General features: G+C 43.6%; 1 protein-coding gene across 1 annotated transcript; it reads left to right on the forward strand.

The window, feature by feature from the left end:
* Window positions 1-973: 973 nt before the first annotated feature.
* NARS1 (asparaginyl-tRNA synthetase 1) lies at window positions 974-25677 on the forward strand. Its single transcript, XM_063295791.1, has 15 exons — window positions 974-1123; window positions 3153-3235; window positions 4475-4540; window positions 5476-5568; window positions 7241-7330; window positions 9467-9545; window positions 10827-10897; window positions 12078-12164; window positions 13627-13848; window positions 15098-15297; window positions 17662-17797; window positions 18978-19091; window positions 20995-21126; window positions 23109-23240; window positions 24421-25677. The coding sequence occupies exons 1-15, from the start codon at window positions 1081-1083 to the stop codon at window positions 24550-24552; spliced, it is 1680 nt and encodes a 559-aa protein (XP_063151861.1). The 5' UTR covers window positions 974-1080; the 3' UTR covers window positions 24553-25677.
* The last annotated feature ends 283 nt before the right edge of the window (window positions 25678-25960 follow it).

The following is a 25960-nucleotide window of genomic DNA, read 5'->3' on the forward strand; positions in this document are numbered from 1 at the left end:
TTTAGGAACACTGTTAATGCATATATACAGGCCCGCCCATGAATATAATTTTGTAACTTCCAGCCTATATTTGAGCCTGAATGTGCAGGGGTTCCCCGAGGCCTGAAAAATATTTCAAGGGTTCCTCCAGGGTCAAGAGGTTGAGAAAGGCTGGTCTAAATATCTCAGTGGAATGATGGCACCACACAAGACCAGCTGGAGAGTTTCTGAAAAAAAATCCATTGTTTGAGAATGCAAAGTAGCAAATCGTCATTTTAGGAGGAATGGTGGGATTTGATTGTTTATATGAGAGAGAAGCATGCTTGTAACTGTATCAGATATTATGATAAAGTTAAAATATCACTTAAAATTTAAATTTAATAAATGTAATTTAAAAATTTTAAAAAATGCTTTGATCCCTGGATATATTTATTGGCTTTATCAGATCTTCTGACCCTCCCAACAAATTGTGGCAAAAAGTTGGAGAGGGGAGCTAAGGGGGTACCCCCATTCCCACCCTGTATGACAAGGGCACATTTAATCTATGAAATGTGCTGCCAGTTTGGCCACTTTAAAAGGCAAACTGGGTGGGTTCATGGAGGATGTGGCTACTAATAGGGAAGGCTGTTTGCTACGCCCTGGATCCTAGCTTGCACATCTTAAATACGGGTGGCTGCGAAGCAAAACGGGACAAGCTTGTGCGCTTCCCAAACGCATCCAACCCTCCGCTGTATGATACACGGAGGCCGAGCCTCTGGCTGACCCAACAGGGCTCTTCCGACGAGGCTCCCGGTTTGCGCTGCTCACATTAACACGACCACCGAAGGGTTCTGTATCTCGGGGACGCCATCCAGGGCGGCGGAACGGAAAAGGTCGCCCGGGAAGGCTGGGCGCTCCCAGCCTCCCTTCTGACGACGCTTCCTCCCCCAATGAATGAGCGCCGGCGGGGTGGAAGAGGCGGGCTCCGTTGCGGCAGGGCCAGCCGCGTCAGCCTGATGCAATCGCCTTGGCAGCTGGCATCAGAACCGGGAGCCGAGCGAGGAACGCGCTATCGAGCCAGCCGCGCCCAGCCTTCCCGGGCGACCCGTTCCAAAAGCGACCATGTCGGCGGTCATCCTGGAGAAAACCGACAGGCTGCGCTTGGGTGAGTGTGCAGGGAGGGGGAGGCAGAGGCAGCGGCCTGGCCGCCCCCTCGCTGGTCAGGGCAGCCGGGACCGACCTCGGAGCAGATGCGGCGCGGGAGAACCAGGAAACGAAAGGGAAACCCGGCGCGCGGATCGGTGCAGCCTTCCCCAGCCTGGACCCTCCGGGAACACAACTCCCAGCGTTCCCAGCCAGCCTGGGACTCCGAGCAGCAGCCTCCAAACGCTGCCGCAGCCTCGCGGCGTGTAGGAAGCGGGCGTACCTGGGCACGCTCGCGCCCCGCGGCCGCTTCTCTCCCGCGGGGGATAAACGCGAGAGGAAGAGCGGGAGGTCTCCCGTGCCGCCCCCTCGGTCCGGTGCCTTGCCTCCCCCCGCACCCGTTGCAAAGATCCCCGGCTAGATCGCCTGCTGGGCACTGCAAGGGACGGTTAGCGGAGAGATGCGGGGTGGGGGCCGGCGCCTCTGGTCTCCTGTCTTTTCCGTTCCGCCTTTCTGGCTGCCAATTCGGAAGGCAGAGCGAGACGGGCCGGTCATTCATTCATTCATTCGCCCGTGGCGTGGCTTTGTATTCCATCTTCGGTGGCATTCAAGAGATCCCGAATATCAACCTTCCGATTCATTATGGAGAAAAAGTCTCCTTCAAAGCCAGCTTGTCCACTGGTACCTTAATGAACCAAACCATAAACAGTAGTTTGCTGTTGCCTTCTGCTGTAATGTTTTTTGAATCTCAGCCTAGCCTACAGCTCCGAAATTTCATGGTGCTTTTCCATCAAGTACTAATCAGGCCTGGTTCTGATTAGCTGAACCAAGACAAGGTCAGGCCAGGGCCGCAAGTAGGGGGGGCAAGCGGGGCATGTGCCCCAGGCGCCGCACTGGGGGGGGGGGGCGCCAAAATGGGCGTGGAATCCATGTTTGCCCCGGGTGACACAGACCCTAGTTGTGGCCCTGTGTCAGGCTGGTGTTGCCACCTAAAGAGATCTCAAACAAGCATGAAGACCTTTGCTTTCTTATATTTTTAAAGTTACATTTAATAAAGCCCCTAAGGGAGAGCATGAGAGATGAACTACAACAGCCACATTTTAACAGCAAACTTCACTGATCCAGGGAATTTATTTCGAATGGATGGGTTTGCGCCTGCCTGCCTTGGAATCAATTATCTACTGCACGGATTCTGTGAAGGAAGGAATATTAAGCACTGTGGAACTCCTGCAGACTGTTGGGCCTTATTTGTCTCCCCTGTGTGGAGAATACGTAAAGAAGATGCCCAGGACATTCTCCTGCGGCTCCTGTTCCACCAAGGATGTTCACAGACTAGAAACTAAGTTTTGCAATCAGAGATTTGAGGACATTGATGTTTAGCTTTAAGAGGGGAATAGGATAGTATTTTTCAAGTCCGTAAAAGGGGTGTACGCAGAAGAAGATCCAAGATCAGTTTTTAGTAAGTCTCCTCAAAGAGCAAAGAAAATGGCCTTAAATGGCAGGAAATTAGATTCTGGTTGAAGTTAGAAAAAAGAGAATGAGCAGTTTGACACTGGAACCAGCTGCCCAGAGAGGTGGTGGGCTCCCCTTTGTGGGAAGTTTTTGAACAGTGGCTGGACAGCTTTCCATGGGGATGTCTTAAACTGGATTCCTGCACTGAGGAGATTGTTGGACCTGAGGGCCTCAGTGGATCCTTTCAGTTCCAAGGTTCTCTGAACCTGCCAAAGCTTTGAATCCAGTGGGATCAAAGATGGGCAGGCTAATTAATCCAGAGACACTCCCCAAATGCTGTTGGGTCTTACAGTTACCCTGCCGAAAAGGCCTGCTGATACCATAGGTGACTGAGCTGAATTCCTTGGCCAGGAAAAGTTTAGGAGACTGCTTGTTACTTTGGCACACCTGAAATCTGGAAGATCAAATGGAGTCTGTTGAGTGCAAGTCATCCTTTTCCTTAAAGCGACCCAGCGACACATGCTGTCTAGGGGTGTGTGTGTGTGTGTGTGTGTGTACTTTGTGTTTAGCAAATAACAATTCTATTTGTTTCTTTGCAGGAGAGGTTTATGTGTCTGATCGAGAAGGATGTGACGGCACAGGTGACGGGACACAGGAGAAGCCTTTCAAAACAGCTTTGCAGGTACCTTTGATTGATCTTATTTTTCTGGATGGGTTTCATGTCAAGGTAAGCATCTCATTTTCCAGGAAACTAATGTTTTTACCCAGTCAGTTAATTTACTTGCCCCATTTTATTCCCGGTTTTCAGGCCAACGTTTCCCAAAGTTACTTTCTACGTACAAAATATTTAGTGCAGTGCTCACGATAAGCTCGTTGATCAGGCATCACAAAAAGTAGTACAGGAAGGAATGTGCTGATAGATTTGTTCGGGCCAGCTTGTTCCTCCTAAATTAAATTGTCCAAAAAGACAATTTGGGGGGAAGAACTACTATTGCACATATTATCAGATATGGTCCAGGTCCAGGTCCACCTGCTGTATCTGATATTTATCCCCAACTCTGGACATTAAAAATCAGGGGACTGCTATTCTAAAAAAATCACTTACCAGCCACATTTTTAGGCTGCCGAATAACTAAAGTTTTTTGGTAATAAGCACATAAACACATATAACAGCACAATTTACACAAGAAGACTAAGAAAAAAAGTGTTAAAATCAAAATGAAACTTGAGTCTGCCTTTCTCTGCTGTGTGTGAATGAAACATGAGGCAGGTATGGTTGAGTTGATTGTGATTCCCAGGACTTCACGGACATATACATGTAGTTTTATTGATAACAAAACAGTAATAGTTTATTGTTGCCTACATCATGGATATTTTTTCTCTTTCCCAGTCTAATGGACTATCTTGGAGTTTCTGGGTTAGTTTCTATCCCAGTATTAACCGGGCCCCAGGAACGAAAAATGCAAGAGGCAAGAATACTTTGACATGATTAAGGGAAAAAAAAACACTAATTGCCTAAGAGAGAAAGAACCAGATTTGGGCTTTGAGAGTTTTTCAAATGAACTGCATTTTGACAGGTTGAATGGTCCTGACCTTTCTTTGGAGTAAATGCCCCAGTGCAAACCCACAGTGTGTAACCAGGGTTGTGCAATGGGTAACCTGCAATGGGTAACCAGTAATGTGAACTTTCAGGAAAAAGTTGGTCCACTGATAAATTCTAGCCGTGTATGTGAGAAAATCTAGGTGGTTTGATAGGTACAAACAATTCATCTTGTGAGAATCCAGCACTTAGGACTTTTAAAAGTTACTAAAATTAAGTACATTTTATCTATTAACAAGGAAAATCCTTAACACTTTAGGAATAGGTGTCTTTAAAAAAATAACCCAATAACTAATTGTCCTTTTTTTTATTATTTCAAAGGCTTTGATATCTACTGGAAAGGAACCATTTCCTACTATCTATGTAGACTCACAAAAAGAAAACCAGGTTGGTGAAGCAAATAATTACCATCTTTTCCAAAAGCACCAAAAATATTGGTGAGCAGTTCAGAAACTAACAAGCATGAACCCATCACTAATTTCCGAAATTCACAAGATGCAACTGTGGTCTCAGCTTGGATGGTTTTAAAATTGGAGTCTTAAATAAACTCATGGAAAAACAATTTTAATTATTAAAACTAAGACTTGCTACAACATGTTGAAGTGTGGAATGTGGCTATTATTTTCTCAAGATAGGCAGAGGGAATATATTTTGTTCCCTCTCTTGCCCTCTTCACCTTCTGATCTCTTCCCAAAGTTTCCCTCTGTTCTGCTGAGCATGCAACTCATTCGTATTTCGTATTAAATGGGGGTGGGTGGGTTGAGATGCTTGGTATAGTCGCAAATCATTGGGGGTCACCAATAACCAAAAGTTAGACCCCAGAACTTGCACAGGGTCTTACAATAACATGCAAATTAGGAATGCATTCCAGAAGATCTGCTGATCCATTTTGGCTCAGCCCCTGTTCAGCGAAACCAGAACCACCTGGAATGGTTGGCCTGTTCCAAGTTTCAGCTGAAACAAAATTGAGATGGACAAGGAGGACAAGTCTGGCCTTCACTGCTAATAAACGTTTATTTAAGTAGTTTGCCCTTAGGAGACAGTAATTTGGAATGGTGATGATGATGATTCTCTGCTGCTGACACTTCTCTGTTCTGCAGTGGCTACATAAGGAATGGCACTTACTGCCTTGGCATTGGGAAAATGGGAATGGTGGTTGAATCAATGTTCCTATTCCAGTTCCAACTGAATACCTGCTTCTGTGAAGCAGCAGCTAAAAGGGACTCCTTGTCTAAGTTAGAAATGGGATAGTGGCTTAAGGTTTTTCTTGTCCGCCTCAAAAATCAGCCGTGTGACTCTCGTTTCTCTTTCAATCTCCCTAGAGATGGGAAACTATCTCCAAGAGCCAACTCAAAAATGTGAAAAAACTATGGCAAAGAGAGCTACAGAAAAGTGAAGCCAGAGAAAAGAAAGAGGTAAGTTGGCAACTAGGATATCTATGTCTGTCTTCTGACATGCTCAAGGATGACGTGTTCTAGATGTTGTTCTAATTTATTTATTGCAGCAAATGAGAGAGAGAAATGAATCTGAACCTTCTGTGGCATCAAGTGATATGGGAGTGAACCACCCTGGGTCAGTCCCCAAATCCACAGATTTCCATGTCACCATACACCGCAGGGATTCTTGCAAAGCATCAGCTGGGCTGAAGCATTGTCCTAAGCCATCATGGCATTTGTTTTCATTTAATGTGTTGTGTGAACCTTATCAAACCACAGATAAGCAAACCATGGCTTAATATAAACTGTGGACCCAGCGATCTGCTGATGCTTGCATAAACCAGCATTCCAAACCAGTGCTACTTCTAATCCAAGTGGAGGCTGCTTTAAATATAGTCCTCCTGGAGAGCCATCACAGACCTTTGCATTTGTGTTCAGAGCTCTTGGCAATGACAGCAGGGCTCTGAGTGTAGCGATTAGAAAGGAAAGAGTTGTCAAGAACCATCATGGTGTAACAAATACACTGGCTATTTGGTGTCAGGTTCAGATCTTCATGTATTCATTAAACTTGTAGGGAAACATTTGGCAAGTCATCACAGGTGGTTCAGACATAAAATGAAACGGTAATGTGATTTGTTTCCTTCTGGCTTACAGTGAGGTGCAAAGCCATCCATTATGCCTTGTAATAATGTGAGAACCAGCTTGCTCTGGCTGGAGTAACACTTCATGCTAGGCTAGCCTTCCCCCACTTGGCACCATCTGGGTGTTGGACCAACTCCCAGAATTTTCTAGCGAGCAGGACCATGAGAGAATCCTGGGAGCTGAAGTCCACACATCTGAATGGCACCCAGGAAGGGAAGCTGCCAATAAGGGATGCTTTGTTTTAGTAAAGTTACAGTGGCCTCGTTCTCACATCAAGATAAGCCATGTGTCATAGTTGATAAGTGTAATGGTATGTGGGAATGACCTTGGGAGATGGGTAGAGGGGAGATGCTGCCTAGGGAACAATCAGATAAGAGGGGCCATAACCCGCAGCTGCATAGTGGAAAGAGAAAGAAACTCACTAACTTGCCAGGCTGTAAAAAGAGATGGCGGGAGATTCATACTTTCAGACTTGCAAGGTTTTGTTAATGTAGCCTTACAGTAAAGTAGAATTAGCTCATCTGGTCATGTTTCCCCTCTGGTCTACCTGGGAAGGCTGACATCAGTCTTGCAAGTCTGAAAGCACAAATCTCCTGCCTTAGGGAGGTTCTTTTCCGAGTGTCTTTCTCTGCCCGTTATGCAGCTGTGGGCTACACCCCCTCTTATCTGATCATTCCCTATGCAGCCTCCCTCCACCCACAAGGTCATTCCCACATACCATTACAATAAGCCATAAACTATTATTTATAGGACAAAACCTAACAAGACACAGACAGCACTGTGAGATCATTGGCTGAATGGGAAATTGGACCTGGGTCTCCCGAGTTCTAATTCAACTCCCAAATCTCTATACCTCTTCCGTGTAATGGTCCGTATTCCACTGTAATTTAAATGTCAGGGCACCCCATGAATTCAGCGATTCCAGACTGCAGCCCACTTGTTTTTATTCCCAAGTAGAGTGCAGGGCCGAGTACACTTTTTTAATCAAATTCCCAAACCCAATCTATAGGCAGAAGATTTGTTGCGCCGTGAAAAGAACTTAGAGGAAGCGAAGAAGATTATCATTAAGAAAGATCCCAGCCTCCCAGAGCCCAAATGTGTGAGTAAAATCCTCAGGAAAACAAAGCAATATTATGAATTTGCTGTGGGAAAATGGGGGGCAGGGGGATAAGCTTGACTGCTCACTGGGCAACATGGTTTCTTCAGGCCCCAGTTTGCCTCCATGTTTCTCCCTATCCCACCAGACTCTCTTAAATACTTTTAATTAACATAATTGACTAGGAAGTGGGGACACTCTGGCATCATTCATGTTTTCAGAATTTCTTCTGGGTCACATTATGGTGGGAAAGAGCATTTGGGGGACTAGATCTGTCTTTTAAATGGGAGTTTTGTGCTTGGTGTGTCCCAATGGCAGCCCTTTGGTATACTGGTGCATCTCCTGTGGCACCCATTTTATGAATGTGTGTTTACACTATGCACCCAAAATTCCAGATATACCCTGGCCCCAGACAGTTGCCTTCTCCCAGTTTTTCCAGTGGGAGGGAAAGACTGAATTGCTATGCAGTTCTGTGTTGACTTTAGAGAACCACAGTCAACTTTCCCCAGCTGATTCCAACAGATGTCTTGGGACTGCAACTTCCAGAATTCCCAGCCAGGTAGTGGGATGTTGGGAGGGGTTTGCAAGAAACTGTGAATATGAAACAGCCTCTGCTCTCTTGGCACTCTCCAAGGGATGGTTGGAAGTGTTGAGGTTTGCGTCAGATTGGGGAAGGCTCTTCTGGTATATCTCTAGCTCTGTAGCCCTTTCTAAAGGTAAAAACCCAGCTATATTGAAAGTAGCCTCAAGAGGAAAGAAGTGCTTTCAGACTGAAGTGCTCACAGGGAGGACATTTGAAAAGCCACCTGTTTTGGAGTGTCATCCCCTTCAAATGCAGCCACCATCTTGCCTCTATTTTTTTAGTCTTCCCCTTGTGGATGCCCCTGTTTACAGATTCTGAGCTCATGCTGGCAGTTACTCAATGCAGATTAAAATCGGTGTTGGGTTTATGCCCTGGAGATAACTGGACCTTACCCTGATGGCATGACTGGATGACCCAGGAGCGGTCTTGGGCAGATTTACTCAGAAAACTGTAATTGGGGGGCTCTGTTGAATTCCTGCTGAGGCGTCTTTGCTGCATCACCTTGGCGGTGTGCCTTCACAGGAGCTGCCAAACCGATCTTGCAGAGATTTAGAAAATCCATTTGCTAGCTTAGCCATTTTTTCTCTGTAGCTGGAGCAAAGGCATAAAGCCGGGGGGGGGGGGGCAACCTTTTTTGAGGAACACAAGGGCTGCAGCAGGAAGGGTGAAAGTGGAGCAGAAGCAGAATTTCCTTGAGATTCAGACGTGGCTGTGTGTGTGCCTTTAAAATATGCTAAGCTTAATTATTGGTTAGTTTTATATTCCACCTTGCTCAAGTTCAAGGTGGCTTGCATGGCTGTTTCCCTTCATTTTATCCATAGAACAGCATACAGCAGCCTTTCTCAACCTTCTGACCCTGGAGGAACCCTTGAAATATTTTTCAGGCCAAGAGAAACCCCTGCCCATTCAGGCTCAAATATAGGCCAGAAGTTACCAAATTATTATATTCGTTTCATGTGTGGGCCTGGATATATGCCTTAACAGTGTTCTTAAACTGAAAATAAAGAATGAAACGTACCTCTTTAATGTGAAGTTACCCAAATTTGAAATAATTTATTTTTTAAATAAATTGTGATCTCTCAGGGAACCCCTAGTGACCTCTCAGGGAACCCTAGGGTGCCATGGAACCCTGACTGAGAAACCCTGGCATATAGTATCCAAGTTGATTGATTTTTGTTTCCCAGTGATTCTCTGTAACCCTGTGAGAGGGATGTGTATTTGTATCAGAAGATGTTCCTATTGTACTATAGAAATTCCCTGATGCAAATTAGATAGATTTGCATAGGAAAGTCCACATCTCTGGTTATGATAAAGAAGACTTCTGATCATATGGCTGTTATTATGTCTGCCTGTATAGTTAGCCTATGTAATTAATGAGAGAAATCCTCTGATTCCTGTTTAGGGAAGTAGCATGTGAAGCATCAGCATCGTAAGCTTTGAACAAGATGTTGAATAAACTCTGGCTAGGAGGACATCAGTAGCACTAGAGGCATTTCTTCAGAATTCTTAATTGGCAGCCTGTCTCTTTATATATTAAACTACCTTTCTTTTTGCAGGTGAAGATTCGTGCCCTGGAGGCCCACAGAGGGGAGAGGGTAAAGGTGTTTGGTTGGGTCCATAGATTGCGTAGGCAGGGTGAGTACCATCTAGGGCAGTGAAAGGGTTCTTCCAGAAGTTTTGAGTGTTTTGGTGCTCGCAAGGGTCACTGACTCCCAACTAGGAAAGTGAAGTTTGTTCACCCCATCTGCATCAGCTCTCTTGTGGTCTGCATGTTTGATGGAATATAAATTAGAGATGAATTGATGAAGGTAAATTTCTGTGCTCGGCCATATGGTGCCAAATTAGGAAACAAATACACTTTCCCAGGGAAACTAAACCTGTCAGCTCAGTCGTAAGCATTTACAGATAGTCCTCATTTACCGACCACTTGTTCAGCAACCATTTGGAGTTACAGTGGCACTGAAAAAGGAGACTTGTGACCGGTCCTCAAAGTTGCGGTTGTCACAGTGTCCCCATGGTTACATGATCATGATTCAGGCACTTGCCAACTAGTGTGCGTTTATGACAGAAGCAGCATCCCATGCTCACATGATTGCCATTTGTGACTTTCATAGCCGGCTTCCGACAAGCAAAGCCAAGGGGGAAGCCGGCAGGAAGTTGCAGTCACGTGACAATTAATGACCCGCGGTGATTTGCTTAACAACTGCAGCCAGAACTAATGTAAGTCGGCGCAATCATATGATGTTTCACTTAACGATAGCACCACTTAGCAATGGAATTGCTGGTCCCAATTCCGGTTGGTAAGTGATGACTACCTGTATAACAGTGTTTCTCAACCTCAGCAACTTTAAGATGTGTGGACTTCAACTCCCAGAATTCCCCAGTCAGCATGGGGATTCTGGGAGTTGAAGTCCACACATCTTAAAGTTGCCGAGGTTGAGAAACACTGCTCTAGGCACATGATGTGTTATATCCAATCGATACTTGCTGTTTATATCCAGTGTGACTGGATACACCTTGCTGCTATATGCAATCGCAGGTATACTCTTAATCTGCATAAATTTATAAAGAGGGACTGTAACCCCTCCCCTCCTTAGGACCATCTTTGTCTCCAGTACTGTCAATAAAGCAATCTGAGCGGCACTGCAATGTGTCCTGGTCTCTAAGCCTAAGCTACCTCTCCAACTTTCTGTCAAAAATCTCAGTGTGTCTGCCAGCCGTAAAAGCTTGTAACCCCTAGACTGTTTCTTAGGATGCCAGCAGACTTCCTTCTAGCTTCTGTTGAAAGTATTTATCTACTTCTGGAGGCTTTTAGTAGAATGAGTTTTGAAAAGATGGGCGGGAAGGGCCACAGCTTTTCACTAACACAGAAATGAAACAATTACACCATCCATTTTCTCTCTCTCGTTTTACCAGGAAAAAACTTGATGTTCATTGTATTAAGAGACGGCACTGGCTACCTTCAGTGTGTCTTGTCAGATGAAGTGGTAAGCTCCCTTTTCAATCCCTTCTGAAGCACGTCAACGTTTCATGCGCTCGTTAATTTTATTCCTGCAGTCCTGAAATCAGTTGAAAGTCAGGAGAAGACACCGTGAAGGACAGGTGGAAAGGCATTCTGAACGCCCGGCATCCTTCAGTTCGCTTGAACTCTTAGTTCTGCACTAACAGAGCTGTGGTGAACCTCCATGGTTATAGGCAGGATGCCACTAAATGGCATGGTTGAGGAGGCAACATCTGGTTGGCCTTTGTGGGATAAGGATTGTGGGTCAGACGTCTCAGATCGATCCCCTTGCATAGCTTTGCTGGCCTCATGTAACCTTGCTGTCTTTCATTGCTGAAATTTGTCCCACCCTTCCAACTTCTGATCTTCTCACAGCTTCTGTTTTCTCCCAGAAGATAGATTCCATGGTGTCCCAGTTTGCTCCTAATGCCTGCAGCTTTATTCAGTGTTTCTTTTCTCCTACATCAGATCACCTTGCATTCCAATTTCCTGGACAACATTTCATCCCTTCCTCAGAGGCTTTGAGTATAGACCCAGCCCCCTTCCAAATTTGTCGCAGAATTGTAGTTTTCAGTGTGAAAGAACAGAAAAGATCCTAAACACATAGGGAGCAATCATGTTAAAAATAATTAACATGATTAAATTAAGTCAATTTTCATTTTTATTTGGGTTCCATGTTCTTTAGTCTTCAGGCTAAAAATGTCCATCCATATTGTGTACAACTGTACTCCTGTACGAAGTTCTGCTTGCTATTTCCTTCCTAATTGGTGACCACAGTCAACTTACTCTGGGGTGGTGACCAGAGTTGCTGACAAATATGGTTGTGATGTGGTGTGACTGAATCCATTAAAAATGAATAAGAAAAGAGGTTTCCCCTTGATTACTATTTTTTAAGAGCCAGTTTGGTATAGTGGTTAAGGCACCAGGCCAGAAACTGGGAGACCCTGAGTTCTAGTCCCACCTTAGGCACAAAGCCAGCTGGGCGACCTTGGGCCAGTCACGCTCTCTCAGCCCTAGGAAGGAGGCAATAGCAAACCTCTTCCGAAAACCCTTGCCAAGAAAACTGCAGGGGCTTGTCTAGGCAATTGCTGACTTGAAGGCACAAAGCTCTTATTTTTTAAACCTCGGGTGACGCGGGCTGAATTTTCCTTCATTTCTCCCTGCAGTGTCAATGTTACAATGGTGTGGTCCTTTCAACCGAGAGCAGCATTGCTATATATGGCACCCTCAACCTTGTTCCTGAAGGCAAGCAGGTAAGTGCATTTTACTTTAACTTTTTAAAGGACCTTGTTGTATTTGCTTGGATGTTGTCCCCCAATAAGGCAGGATATTTGTTTCTTTACTTCTTTATTCTATATCCAATCCAGTGTTTCTCAATCTTGGCAGGTTTAAGAAGTGTGGACTTCAACTCCCAGAATTCCCCAGCCAGCAATGCTTGAAGTCCACACAGCTTAAACCTGCCAAGGTTGAGAAACACTGATCCAATCACTGAACAATAGGAACGTGCAAACCAGTGTGTCAGATCAGAAGATGAGGATTTTAGACTTTCTGGCACACTGGCTTTTTAGTGGATTTTTTTAATGCACGGAAAATATTCACTCTTGGGATTTTACCCACTTAGAGCTTAAATGCACTGGAAAATGCTCTTGCTGACAGAATGGCTCTGTTCTCTTAATAATGTGGGGATCAGACTCTTGCTAATATTCCCAGCAATATATCTAGGTTATCTCAGTTTCAAAGCATGGCTGAATTTGCAAATTGTGCTAAGCCATGGTTTGCTTAATGGTGGTTTTTGAATAAGCCACAATTTGTCAGGTTTGTCCAGTGCAGTAAGTTGTAAACCATGATTTATGAAGTAATATCCTTGGGTCCAGGCAACATACGAAGTCCAAATAAATCAAGCCGTGTTACAGCTTAGCCTGATATGTGAACTCAAACCTGTACTGGTGGGAAGGGCTGTTGTAGCCTTGAGTAGAAGTCAAATTTAACTTATTATTAATGATCTGACTCTTGTGAACGGCTCTATTTTCCTCCCCTTGTCAATGAACATATTCAGTTTTCGTTGGGCTGGTTTGATTTTCTGTTTACAGGTTTTCTCTCTAAAAGTTATATTGATGGTACATTTATAACCTTTAATGTTCTGTCAAATTTGCTGATCGTTCCAGGGCGGAGAGATCAGTGATCATCTCCATTGGTTCAATGAAATAATTGGTAATATGACTTGCTGGCAGCAGTGAGTTTCAGGAACAGGTAGTCCTCGACTTATGACCACAATTGGGACCAGAACTTCCATCGCTAAGCGAGGTGGTCATTGAGTGAGTCATGCCTGATTTTACGACCTTTTTGCTGTGGTCGTTAAGTGAATCACCACTGCCATTAAGTGAATCACATGGTCATTAAGCGAATCCAGCTTCCCCCTTTGACTTTGCTTGTCAGAAGCCAGCTGGGAAGGTCACAAATGGCTATCATGTGACCCCAGGACACTGCAATCATTGTAAATACATGCTACTTGCCAAGTGCCTGAATTTTGATATGTGACCGCAGGGTCGCTGCAATGGTCTTAAGTGCGAGGACCAGTCGTAAGTCACTTTTTCCAGTACCATTGTAACTTTAACGGTCATTAAACAAACAGTCATAAGTCGAGGACTACCTTAGTGCTAACTGAATGCCATGGCTGTGGTATCTTTTGCCTTTAAAAAACTGAAACTTCCATAGGCTCCAGGAGGCCACGAGCTAAGTTGTGACTACTGGGAACTCATTGGTCTGGCTCCGGCTGGAGGATGTGATAACCTGGTCAATGAAGAGTCCGATGTAGATGTGCAGCTCAACAACCGGCACATGATGATCCGGGGGGAAACCTTGAGCAGAATCTTAAAGGTGCGCTCCACTGTCATCCAGTGCTTCCGTGACCACTTCTTTGACCGTGGATATTACGAAGTAAGTATGCCTGTTGCTTTGCTGGCCTTAAGCCCAGGCTAACGTCCTGCACCCTCTTGGTTTCTCATACTGCTCCGTTGTAGTAAAAGGAGAAGTTTGCAAGCCCGTATGAGCATCATGCCGAAGTATCCTGGAGGGAGAGGTGTGAATCTTCCCTGTCCAGAATCAGGGCATGGGGAGGAGTTGATATCTTTCATCCTAACCTCCAGGTTGTGCAGAAGAATGAACAGTAGATCTATAAACAAGAAATAGCATCCAAAGTATACTTGCTAGTTGTTTATAATAAATATGCACGCCCTGCATGTACAAATCATGAAACCCAAAATTAGTGCTCCAGTTTGGCAAAACAGAAGAGGGGGAGGTGTTTCTCTGGCCTTTGTTCATTGATCACAGGTAGTTGCTGGTTTCATCAGTCTCATTCCAGCCCATTCCCTTGTTCTTCTTTAGCATAGAAAGAAATGGTAAGTTTCTTGCATTTTAGGGTTCTGACCCCCTCCCCCCATACCATTCATACATATTTTCCAGCTTAGGAGACTGCATTGTTTGTTTTTCATTGATCTGCTGCTACAGAGCTTTTCTATCCTGTCCTCAGTTTTAATGCTTTTTAATTTTAGATCGTACTCCACATAGATTAAATATGAACTCTGCCTTATTTGTTTAATCCCTGTAAACCATCTGGAGAATCTTGGTTGCACATATCATGTAATCTGTAACTTTATACTATATTTTATGCCGTTAAAGAGGAGGATCTCTCTTCACAAAACTTTATGCCACAATATTTTTGTTAGTTTTTCTGGCAACAGAGAATTTTTTCTCTCTTCCCTCCTGCCCTCACCTTTTAAGAGGATTTCTGGCTTTTTGCTAAAATAGACTTGGTTTTCTGTTAGTAAAGTCAGGTGCAGCTTTCCCTGCTTGAACTCTGTACAAATGGAATTCCTAGGAATAAATCACAGGTAGTCCTCAACTTATGACTACAATTGGGATGGGAATTTCCATTGTAAGTTGTTGCAGTCATAAGTCAAGTCACCAAGGGACCAGGCCCAATTTTACAACCATTTTTAAGGTGGTCATTAAGCGAATCCAGCTTCCCCAATGGTCATTTTTTGCCAGAAAACGGCAGAAAACGTCGCAAAATGTGATCGTGTGTGACTGCAGGATGCTGCAACAGGTAATAAATGTGAACTGGTTGCCAAGTGCCCAAAATGCAATCATGTAAATGTTCTGTACAATGTTATCTTTTATCTTTCAGATTACCCCACCAACACTGGTTCAAACGCAGGTAGAAGGAGGATCAACTCTCTTCAAAATGGATTATTTTGGTGAAGAAGCTTATCTGACCCAGTCATCCCAGCTGTATCTGGAGACCTGCATCCCAGCCTTGGGAGACACCTTCTGCATCGCCCAGTCCTACCGAGCCGAACAGTCAAGGACACGCAGGCACCTCTCTGAGTAAGTGCCTATTTGCTCAAGGGCATAAACCAGACTTTCCCATTTTCTGAAGATGATGGCATGATGGCAAGCAAGCCTGCAGTCAGAAACCTGGCTACAGGTAGTCCTTGACTTGCGACCACAATTGGGACCAGAACTTCTGTCGCTAAGTGATGTGGTTGATAAGTGAGTCACACCCGATTTTACGACCTTTTTGCAGCAGCCGTTAAGTGAATCACATGGTTCCCCATTGATTTTGCTTGTTGGAAGCCAGCTGGGAAGGTCGCAAATGGTGATCATGTGACCCAGGGATGCTGCAACCGTCGTAAATACGTGCCAGTTGCCAAGCACCCAAATTTTAATCATGTGACTGTGGGGAATGCTGTGACAGTTGCAAGTGCAAAGACTGGTCATCACTTTTTTCAGCTCCATTGTAACTTTGAACAGTCATTAAACGAATGCTCGTAAGTCGAGGACTACCTGTACTCAGTTCAAGCCAAGATGGCTTTCTTGGTTTATGAAAGGACTAATTTTACCTCCTTATTTTCCTCCTCTTTACTGGCTTTACTCTCCCTTTTCCTTAAATGTTATTCTCCCAATGAATTGTTCTTTAGCTATCTTACCTTTGAGTTCTTGTTGTTTGACTTCCGTCTCCTTGGCCTGTTTCTCCACCGTTACAGTCCACTATGGGGCGGCTTGTCATTACTCTCTGCTTGGACTTTTTTGTAGTTACAGTGTAGTCTACAGCCTGAGTTTTCTTGGTGGTCTACTCAAATACTAACTAAATCCAGCCCTGCTTAATTTTTCTGTGGTCCACTAGGTGCTGCCACCTGCTTTGAAGCACTCCCCCACTCCCCAATAAGCTGGACTGCAAATATCTCCTTCCTACTTCTAACAGCCTGCTAGAAATGGATGCCCTCCAGTTACACTGGAGTGCAACTACAGTCATTCCGATTTTGCATGGTTATTGTGCATAATTGCTGGGAAAATTGAGATTTTTTAAAAAGTTTGTTTGTTTGGTGCCTTTGAGTCAGCACTGACTCTGGCAACTGCCTGGACAGGTCCCTGCAGTTTTCTTGGCAAGGTTTTTCAGAAGTGGTTTGCCACTGCCTGCTTCCTAGTGCTGAGAGAGAGTGGCTGGCCCAAGGTCACCCAGCTGGCTTTGTGCTTAAGGCAGGACTGGAACTCACAGTCTCCTGTTTTCTAGCCTGGTGTCTTAACCACTACACCAAACTGGCTATAATTGGGATTTATAGTCCAAATTATCTGAAGGCACTGGGTTGGCAATGGCTGAGTTAGAAGATGCCAAGCTGTTGCCCAAATGCAGGGATTTTTATCATAGGCACCTCTTCAGAAATGGCCCTCATTTAAATGTGTAGACAAAGAGGACAACCTGCTCCCTGCAGAGGACCATTTTCCATTGAGATTAACCTGTAGGACCTGCGGGTCAGGGGTGGATGGGCTGAAGAGGGTGGGGCCAGAGTCCAAGCCAGGGGAGGCTGCCTGTCCTCTCTTACTTTCCAACATCCTTTTCCTCCCTTGCTTTCTTTTTGTGTGTGTCTTTCCTTCCTTTTTTCTATGCAACAGACTAAAGGAGGGGTTGCATGGTAAACATCTGGATTGTTTGCTTGCAGAAAGTATTTGAAATGATGCAGGGGATGCAGATAAAGCAACAAGAGTTGGAAATGAAAGATTAGGTTAGGTCAGGTCAGGTCAGGTCAGATTAGATTAGATTAGATTAGATTAGATTAGATTAGATTGACAGTCACAAGATCATATCAGAAGAGGACTTTAGCATTACTGGGCTTAGAGGCTTAGATAGATCTCTTTCTCCCCCCACCCCTTTTCAGCCTGCCATTCTACAGAAAACTGTTAACGTGTGTGGACACATAGTCCAGCCCAAAACTGGGTGGAGTAATGGTTTCTCCAGGTATACTTGCAAAGGGGCATTCAATGAAAAAGTGTTCTGTTCATGCCTGGAGTGGGTGAGGAGTTGCATGATAATTCCCAGCCTTTCTTTCTTTGTTTTTATAAGAAACTTCATTAAATTTCAGAATATAAGTAAAACATAAAAGAATAGAAAAAAGAGAAAGAACGAAAGAATGAAAGAACAAGAGAAAGGAAGAAAGAACACAAAGAGAACAAATTTAAAAGTGCAGGAACAAAAAGAGAGAGAGAAAAAAGAGTGACTTCTGACTATCTTCCGTGCAGATACAAGCATAAAAATACATTAACCTCTTACTCTATTTTATTATAAAGCACATGATTTCTATATTCTTACGCAATCTTGATTGTCAAACCAAGATTAAAACTTCATCTTTCTCCAGGTAGAAAGAAAGTTAGGCCCAGCTTCTTTCTTGTGAAGACACTGATTTCTTCTTCCAGATACACCCACATTGAAGCTGAATGCCCTTTTATGACCTATGAAGACCTGTTGTACCGTTTGGAGGATCTGGTTTGTGATGTGGTGGATAGGGTCCTAAAATCCCCAGTGTCTGATATACTATACGCCCTCAATCCGGTAAGTGACTGGGGCAAAAATGCAAGTTTTCCTGTTTCACCTTATCTTCTCTTTTGAACCTACCACAACATCTTTCTGGCTTGAGTATATTTGCCAATGAACCACTTGTCACCTTTGCCAATGAACACTGGCACTGTAGGATTCTGGGCAGGGTTTTAGGATACCATATTTGATGCTTTATCCCCCCTCTTCCCCCAGTAATGAAAAGGGCTCATCTCTGCTCTAAGGAGCTTATGGTCTAGACCAGTGTTTTTCAACCTTGGCAACTTTAAGATGTGTGGACTTCAGTGCTGGCTAGGGAATTCTGGGAGTTGAAGTCCACACATCTTAAAGTTGCCAAGGTTGAGAAACACTGGTCTAGACTTTAAGTAGCTTGCACAACCTTTTCTGCAGCAAAATCTTTGCCTGGATTTTGGTGAGCCAAAGGCTGTGATTTGAAAAAGAGTGGGTGAACCAAAGAAAAACTAAATAAGATTTCCACTCCATTGAAATTTAATTATTATTAAATACATTTAGAATGATTGCTCTCTCACCAAATATTTAATACTTTCCCATCTCTATTTAATTAAAAACTACTTCTGGAAGGTTTGGGGGAATCTCATGCGGACTTGGAAGCACAGTTGTGAATCTCTCCCTGAACAGTCCAGCTCAGCCTTTCTCAACCTTTTTGACCCCGGAGGAACCCTTGGAGTATTTTTCAGGCCAAGGGGAACCCCTGCACATTCAGGCCAGAAGTTACAAAATAGTATTTGTTTCATGTGTGGGCCTGTATGTATGCATTCACAGTGTTCTTAAACTAAAAATAAATAATGAAACTTACCTCTTTAATGTGAAGTTGCCTGAATTTGAAATAATTTTTAAGTAGATCGTGTTCTCTCAGGGAACCCCTAGTGACCTCTCGCAGAACCCTGGGGTTCCACAGAACCCTGGATGAGAAACCCTGGTCCAGAAGATGGCACAAGAGAGGCAGTAGAAAGAGGGGGGAAGATGGAGGCAGCCATAAATACATGAAATCTTTTTAAAGACCTGCTTGTATGTTTTGATTCACTAGTGGTCAGAATGTATGGCAGTTTCAAGATAGAACATGACCAAAAGATGATAATAAGATTAAACCATCCAACTGGTGTATTTTTGGAAGTCTTGCAGTCTTTACCAGTGCACTTTTCACCTCTCATTGCAGAACTTTGAGCCTCCCAAGCGCCCTTTCAAACGGATGAACTACACAGATGCCCTTGTATGGCTCAAGGAACATGAGGTGAAAAAGGAAGACGACACCTACTATGAGTTTGGAGATGTAAGCTCTACATCTAAGTTTCCATGCCTGCTCTTGTACTTTAAAAAGAAGCAGTTCAAAATCTGGCCCAGCTGGCCAAGATCATTTAGCTGATCTTGGATGGTTTGGTTAGCTTAGATGGGAGACCACCAGGTGATCCCAGCTTAGACCGAGAAGTCAAAAACATCCCATTTGAAAGCAATCAGGAAATTCCACGCCCATAAAGTTATCAATGTATCAGACATCGAGCCGGCCAGCAAATTGCGGCTATTGTCCTAATTTAAAAAGCCCACTGCAGTCAAGTACATTCAGGTCTCTTTCCCTTTCTGGACAGCCTGCCTTGTGGGGGGAAGGATGTGAGAAAGAAAAAGAGAATGAAAGAAGAAAGAAAAGAAAGCTATCAGAGGGAAAAAAGGCAATGAAAAAAAAAAGGGAATAGCTTCCTGTCATAGATTGTGTGTGAGGCTACCTTAGAGGTCTGATGGGAAACTGCAGAATGCTTTGGATGAGGGTTGGCTATGGACCTGGTTGCCCATTGTCCAAAGCCATATCATGATTTGGTTTTGGCTTCATGTGTCATGTAAACAGATTGCGACTTACAGACCACAATTTATGGCTTGGCAGGTCATGTCAACCCAGCCAGTGGTAGTTTATTCAGTAAACGAAAGTCAAGGAAAGCCTATCTTAATCTAATGTGTGAATCAAATCGTAAGGGCATGTGAATCCTGAGGAGAATTCAGTTGGTTATTTATGATCTGTAAAGCCATAAATTACACTGGGCCAGGTTGATTTAAATACCGCAAAAGCTTATCTGATGTTCAAATCTTCCAAAGACGTCTTCATTCTGTCAACATCTAACCTACATTTGGAAGGCATGGGAAAAGGTTATTTTCAGTGGCTGCATCCAGACTTTCAAATTGCTTATTTTTGTGCATCTCTGGCACTATGTATGTATTTGATTTCTGTATCACTGCAATCGTAAGACTCTTGATGGCACACGAAAATAGAATATAAAATGTCCTTGGCAGCACATCTACAATATAAAACAAATAAGCAAAAAAAGCAAACAGAGCATCCAACAAAAAATGCATATTGTGATGTCATCTCATATTTAAGTTACAAAAGCCTCTGCTTGTTACCCAAGGATCTACACTTCGACAATGCATTCACCGTTGGGTGTGCCATTCTTCTCAATGCAGTATCTTTCAAATGAATTGAACCATCAGTACTGTATGGTTGAATTGAACTGACAGTACTGTATGGGGTAAAGGTATTTTTTTTCCTAAAGAGGAACCAGATAAGGAAATAGGGCATCTAGGACTATTTTTTTTTTCTTTTCCCCTGCACCAGTGTTTCTCAACCGTGGCAACTCAAAATGTGTGGACTTCCAACTCCCAGAATTCCATTCCAGCTAGGGAATTCTGGGAGTTGAAGTCCACACATCTTGAAGTTGCCACGGTTGAGAAACACTGTCCTGGACACTAAACCGATCAGTGGAAAAAGGATCTGCCATTTATACGCAGTTGAATTGATTTCACAAGGAGTTTGATAATGTTTGATAGGGTTGAGTAAAGTATTTGAATGGAAGCATTTGGGCATGATTAAAGTGTCCCTCCAAAGGTTGAAACAGCCATTCCTTCTGGAGGGCTTGGTCTAACTGCTTGAAGAATTTGCTCAGGTGGTCTACATGGACAAGCAACACTTCCACTCTGACTGCTGTTTTGACAGCCTAATATTTGACCTGACCACTAAATGACTCCCAATTCTGGCTATTAAGGCACCAGTAAGTTAAATAAGGCTTTAGGCTAGTTAAAAAGAACGCTTTGCTAAAGATGTGACTCCTTAGATAGAAAGTAAGCAGTGGAGGTGGAACAGAGCTGTTTGAGGCAGAAGGAGAAATTAATTATTGCTGTTTGAACCACAGGATATTCCAGAAGCTCCAGAGAGACAGATGACCGATGCAATTAACGAACCAATCTTGTTGTGTCGATTTCCTGCTGAGATAAAATCCTTCTACATGCAGCGTTGCCCTGAGGACTCCCGTCTTACTGAATCTGTCAGTTGCTGTTCCCCTTCATGTATTGCATGCAAGATATTGCGGGGTCTGGGTGGGAAGAGTTGCTGGACTTCCTAACGTGGAGTTTAAACTCCCCAACTGGTTAGCAAGGCCTTGAAACCTATTCAAAAACAGGATTTTTTTTAAAAAAAGCAAGGCTGGATTCTCAAGTATTTGCAGGATCTTGCTGCTTTCATCAAAAGAATGGGAGACTGTTGTCATGAGCAGGGCTTAGGGTGCAATGCTGTGCTGTCATTTTGCACCTTCTTCCCCCCCTGCACATGTCTCTTGACTTCTGGCAGCTCTTGGTAGATGAGATCTCATCCACGGGCCTGCAGAATTCTCCTGGGCTGTGTTACTTCAGATTGTTGGTGTGTGTTTGTTTTCCTATACTGTAAAGAATTGGTATGTTGGGAAAAGAGAGAGTCTATATACGTGGGACATATTCAAAACTGATCTCTCATATGACACCCCAAATGGTATAGAACATTATACCCCATAGCTGGCTGGGGAATTCTGGGAGTTGAAGTCCACACATCTCCCGGTGACCAAGGTTGAGAAACACTGCTGTAGAAGGAATCTTACTAGATAGTCCCACGTAAGGTGCTAGATGGATTCCAAGTCCGTGACTGGTTGGTTAGGCCACAACGTGATTGCTCTAGTGTGGTGTGCAAGCCCAGACCGAAAGTGAAATTGTGGTTGAGGGAGGATGCCCTATGCACCATTTGTAACCATAGATCGTAGCAAAGGGAGTAAAAAGAACATTCCAGCATTGTAACGGACCATTCCTAACTTGGAAAGAACCATTCTAAGTTATTAAATTTTACTTTCCAGGTCCCCTTTGGACTGAAAAATTTGTGGGTACCAGCCCTATGGTTAAAAGTTTTGGATATTCTTCCTAGAAGGCTGCTTTACAGGGCATTGACCACAAGATGTCCTTCAGGCTCACAGCTTTCAGAAGATCTAATATTTGACTAGATGTTCTTATGAGCAGTAAGCCTGCAGTCCCATCTGATTATTTGGCAGGGGGAGGAGGAGAGGAGAAACCTCACCGAACCCGTGTGTTGCTCATCTTCAAATCAAATCAAGGCCTAAGGCCAGATACAATCAAAATATCTAATAGTAACAATCTTACATGTCCTAACAGCCAGGAGCCACGCTGAGGCAAGGAATAGGTCTCTAGTGTTTATTACTGCTACATTAGACAGAAAATCCTAACAAACTGAAGAAGCATGGGAAAACCCAGACAGATAAACCCCAAAAGTTAAGGCGGGTCTGTTCTGTGTCTCTTTGAATGGCTGCTTAATTCCTCAGTACTACGCATGCATTTTCCCCCCTGGATAGAGGCCCCCTCCTGCTCGCCATCAGTACTCATGACATCACATATATATACACACACACACTATAACAGAAAAATAATAAGTATGATAGGATCTAAAATTAATTAAGAATAAAAATACTAAAATAAATCAAAATAAAATACTATTTTAAGAAATTCTAAACCTAAGTCATGGCGCGGCATATTTGTGCAGATGGTAGCACAAAACTGGGAAACTTGGGAGGATATTTTGAGTCCTTGTCCGAAAGAAGTAGCATTAAATAGAAATTACACTCCCTGCCTGGAAATTCCTTCAATATCATGCATATAAGGGTCTGTCTGGAGTCCTTATAAAGGGAATAGTATAACAACATCTGGCTTAGGGTTTCTATTGAGCCATCACCACATGGACATAACCAAAGGTGCATTAGAGTACCCTTAAAACGTCCAAAAAGGACTGCTGAGGGCAGAGCATCTTTAATCCTTGGCCCATGCATGTTACAGTCAGCACCTCCTGTTTGGCATCCCGTTTCTGCTAGGTGGCTTAAAATAAGGTCCTTTCAATTGTAGTGGGCCTGGAGCTGCAGTTTTGGAAGACCTGCTTGAAACCAAGTTAATTCATACTCATCTTCTGTCTCAATGGGTTTTTTGTCTTGTCTTCTAGGTTGATGTGTTGATGCCTAACGTTGGCGAAATTGTGGGAGGCTCCATGCGTATTTGGGACAGTGAGGAGCTACTAGAAGGTTATGAGAGAGAAGGAATTGATCCCACCCCTTATTATTGGTATACAGATCAGGTGCGTAGTGTTATGTGTTGGTGGCCTGTCAGTCATTCATTTACCGGCTGTGGCAGGAACGCAATATTCTTCAAAGGCAAGTCAAAGATCAAAACAAATCAGGCTTTGGTGGGCCAATTAGCATAGAAAATACTGAACACAGGCCCCAGAAAGCTGAAGTGAATGTGGTGCAGCCTGGTTGTTGGATGGCTGTTTCTTATTCCAAAGGGGAGGAAAATAGGACATCTTGGCAGGAGGGGATTATGGGGAAAAGTCTATCTTTATTTCTGCAGTGATGAGTTTTCATGCCTCTGTTTTCTCCCTGCAAATCAGGGAGACCCCTGCCCCCGCTGGTGATTTAGTTTAAAAACATATTCAAGCAATAGCTCTATGAATGATGTAATGTCTTGTTTGGACTTTGGTCCAAGGATTCTGAAATCTCTAAAATGATTTGCATGACACACAGAAGCCACTGCTTGCGGGAGACCCTTGGTTGAAATGATCAGATGTTACCTAAGGGGCAAGCCCTTTGGAACACATGCAGTGAGTCTGTACGAGCAGACAGCTATCAGGTTTTCTTAACACTCACTTTAAATACAGGTAGTCCTCACTTAATGACCACAATTGTGACCAGATTTTTGGTTGCTAAGTGAAGCACTTGTTAAGCAAATCCAACCCAATTTTATGACCTTTTTTTTTTTTTGGCAGCCATTAAGCAAACCATGTGGTTGTTAAGCAAATCACATGGTTCCCCATTGATTTTGCTTGCCAGAAGCCAGCTGGGAAGGCTGAAAGTGACAGTCGTGTGACCATGGGACACTGTGATGGCCATAAATGGTAACCAGTTGCCAAATGCCCAAATCGTGATCACGTGACTGAGGGGATGCTGTGACAGTTGTAAGTGTGAGCACTGGTTGAAAGTTTTTTTTAGCACTGTTGTAAGTCCGAAAAGTCACTAAATGAACGGTTGTTAAGCAAGGACTACCTGTAATCCCAAATGTCAGATTTGCACAACACTAAGCCAGGAATCATGGCTTAAAAATGGAAGGGGGATGACTTCATAAGCAAAAACCAGGCAAATCACATTGACTTAACATGACATGTAAATCCACACTACCAAATCACAGTTCTGGGTTTAGGGTTTCAAGGTGGCTTGTTTGTTAGGCATTTGTTGACCCTCTTGTCTTTTTTGGCTTTGCAGCGTAAATACGGCACCTGTCCTCATGGTGGCTATGGACTAGGCCTGGAGCGATTCCTCACCTGGATTCTGAATAGATACCATATTCGAGATGTATGCCTGTACCCACGCTTTGTCCAGCGATGCAAACCCTAATCAAAAGTTTCCTGATGGACGAAGTCTGTCCAACCGTAAACAGTTTTCTCCTCATAGTTTCATGTCTTCATCCTACAAATAGGACAACCTGCAGATATTCTTTTTTCAAATGAAATTACAATCGCATTGAATTGGAATTTAAATTCCAGTCTACTGATTCCTGAAATTCCTTCCCCTTTCTTCGGCCCAACCTGCTTCCACCCTCATGGATTCTTTTAGCATATTTGAAATTATTGATTGCTAGTGGCAACAAGTTGTGGGCTGTATTTTGAGGTCACACATTCTTTAACAGCACTTTTAACCCTGGGCTCTTAGAAAACCATAAAAAATACAAGGCATCTGATAATTTTTAGTAGGAGCTGGATTCAGGATTTGATTTCTGATTTGGGGAAAATAAACTACTCAATATTGGGAGGTAGACTTTTTGCAGATGCCAAAATGGGTAGCAAATGTGAGTTGCAGTCAAATAAGATAGTGTTTAAAAAGGAATTAAAGAAAAATCAAGTGGAAAAAGGACAATTTTGGCCCAGTTTTGACCATTACCTTGGGATCTTAGAAACAGTCTACTGAATTCTGCCCAGAAAATTTCTTTAGAGGGGCTGAGCTATCTTAATGGTATTACTTTCATAAGGATGACTACTAATTAAGTGTCCATCATTTCTCATGAGAAACCTTCTGTATTTCACAGCTAATTAGCTTGCTTTTCAAGTTCTGTGTATGTGGGTTATCCTAGACGGTTCAGAAAAATACTTGACATCGTTATTCCCCCAAAGATGCTGAGAACTGGCATTGAAGACGGCTGAAATGTACTGATACTTCCTTGATACTTCCTTGCCTGCAAGTAATTGAACTGACTTTTGTTTAGCTTTTCTATAAATGTCTTTACTGACATAGGACAGTTGAAAGGGAAACTACCTTTGAGCCACCAAAACAATTGATCAGGGAAAAAATGTGGAAGGAACCTTGGGGATTCTAGATTCCTGAATAGGGAGTTAGTCTGGCAGCATTCTTTGATGTATATTTTACCTCAACTTTACATGTTTCTGTTAACTGTTGTGAATGTTTCCATTCCAAAACCAGCAATCAATAAATTCAGAGCATTGGAGGGGGAAAAAGTGTTCCACATTATGGCCCCATGTGTCTTCCTTTTGCCATTTCTTAACATTTCTGCAACTAATGGGACTTCTGAAAGAGGAGATGGAGAAAGGCCTGTGGACATGTTTCTTCTCTCTGAGACTCAGTGTCCCTTGTCTCCTTCGCAGTCAGCCATGTTGGTCTGGCCACAAGGTGGGCAGAGGAATTGTAGCTGGGCGATGTACGATAAAATCTCAGTCTCCATGCCTGCCCAAGTTTGGCCACGTTTTTTCATGTATTTGAAAGTGCCATCTTCCTACTCGCTAGCCAAAAA

This window comes from Candoia aspera, chromosome 2 (genome assembly GCF_035149785.1).
Source record: "Candoia aspera isolate rCanAsp1 chromosome 2, rCanAsp1.hap2, whole genome shotgun sequence".
Classification (NCBI taxonomy): domain Eukaryota; kingdom Metazoa; phylum Chordata; class Lepidosauria; order Squamata; family Boidae; genus Candoia; species Candoia aspera.

Excerpts from the sequence above, each read along its gene's own strand:
- NARS1 (XM_063295791.1), top strand. The coding sequence starts at position 1,081 with ATGTCGGCGGTCATCCTGGAGAAAACCGACAGGCTGCGCTTGG. Across the intron at positions 17,798-18,977 it reads TACTATACGCCCTCAATCCG|AACTTTGAGCCTCCCAAGCG; the intron begins GTAAGTGACTGG and ends CTCTCATTGCAG. Across the intron at positions 21,127-23,108 it reads ACTCCCGTCTTACTGAATCT|GTTGATGTGTTGATGCCTAA; the intron begins GTCAGTTGCTGT and ends CTTGTCTTCTAG.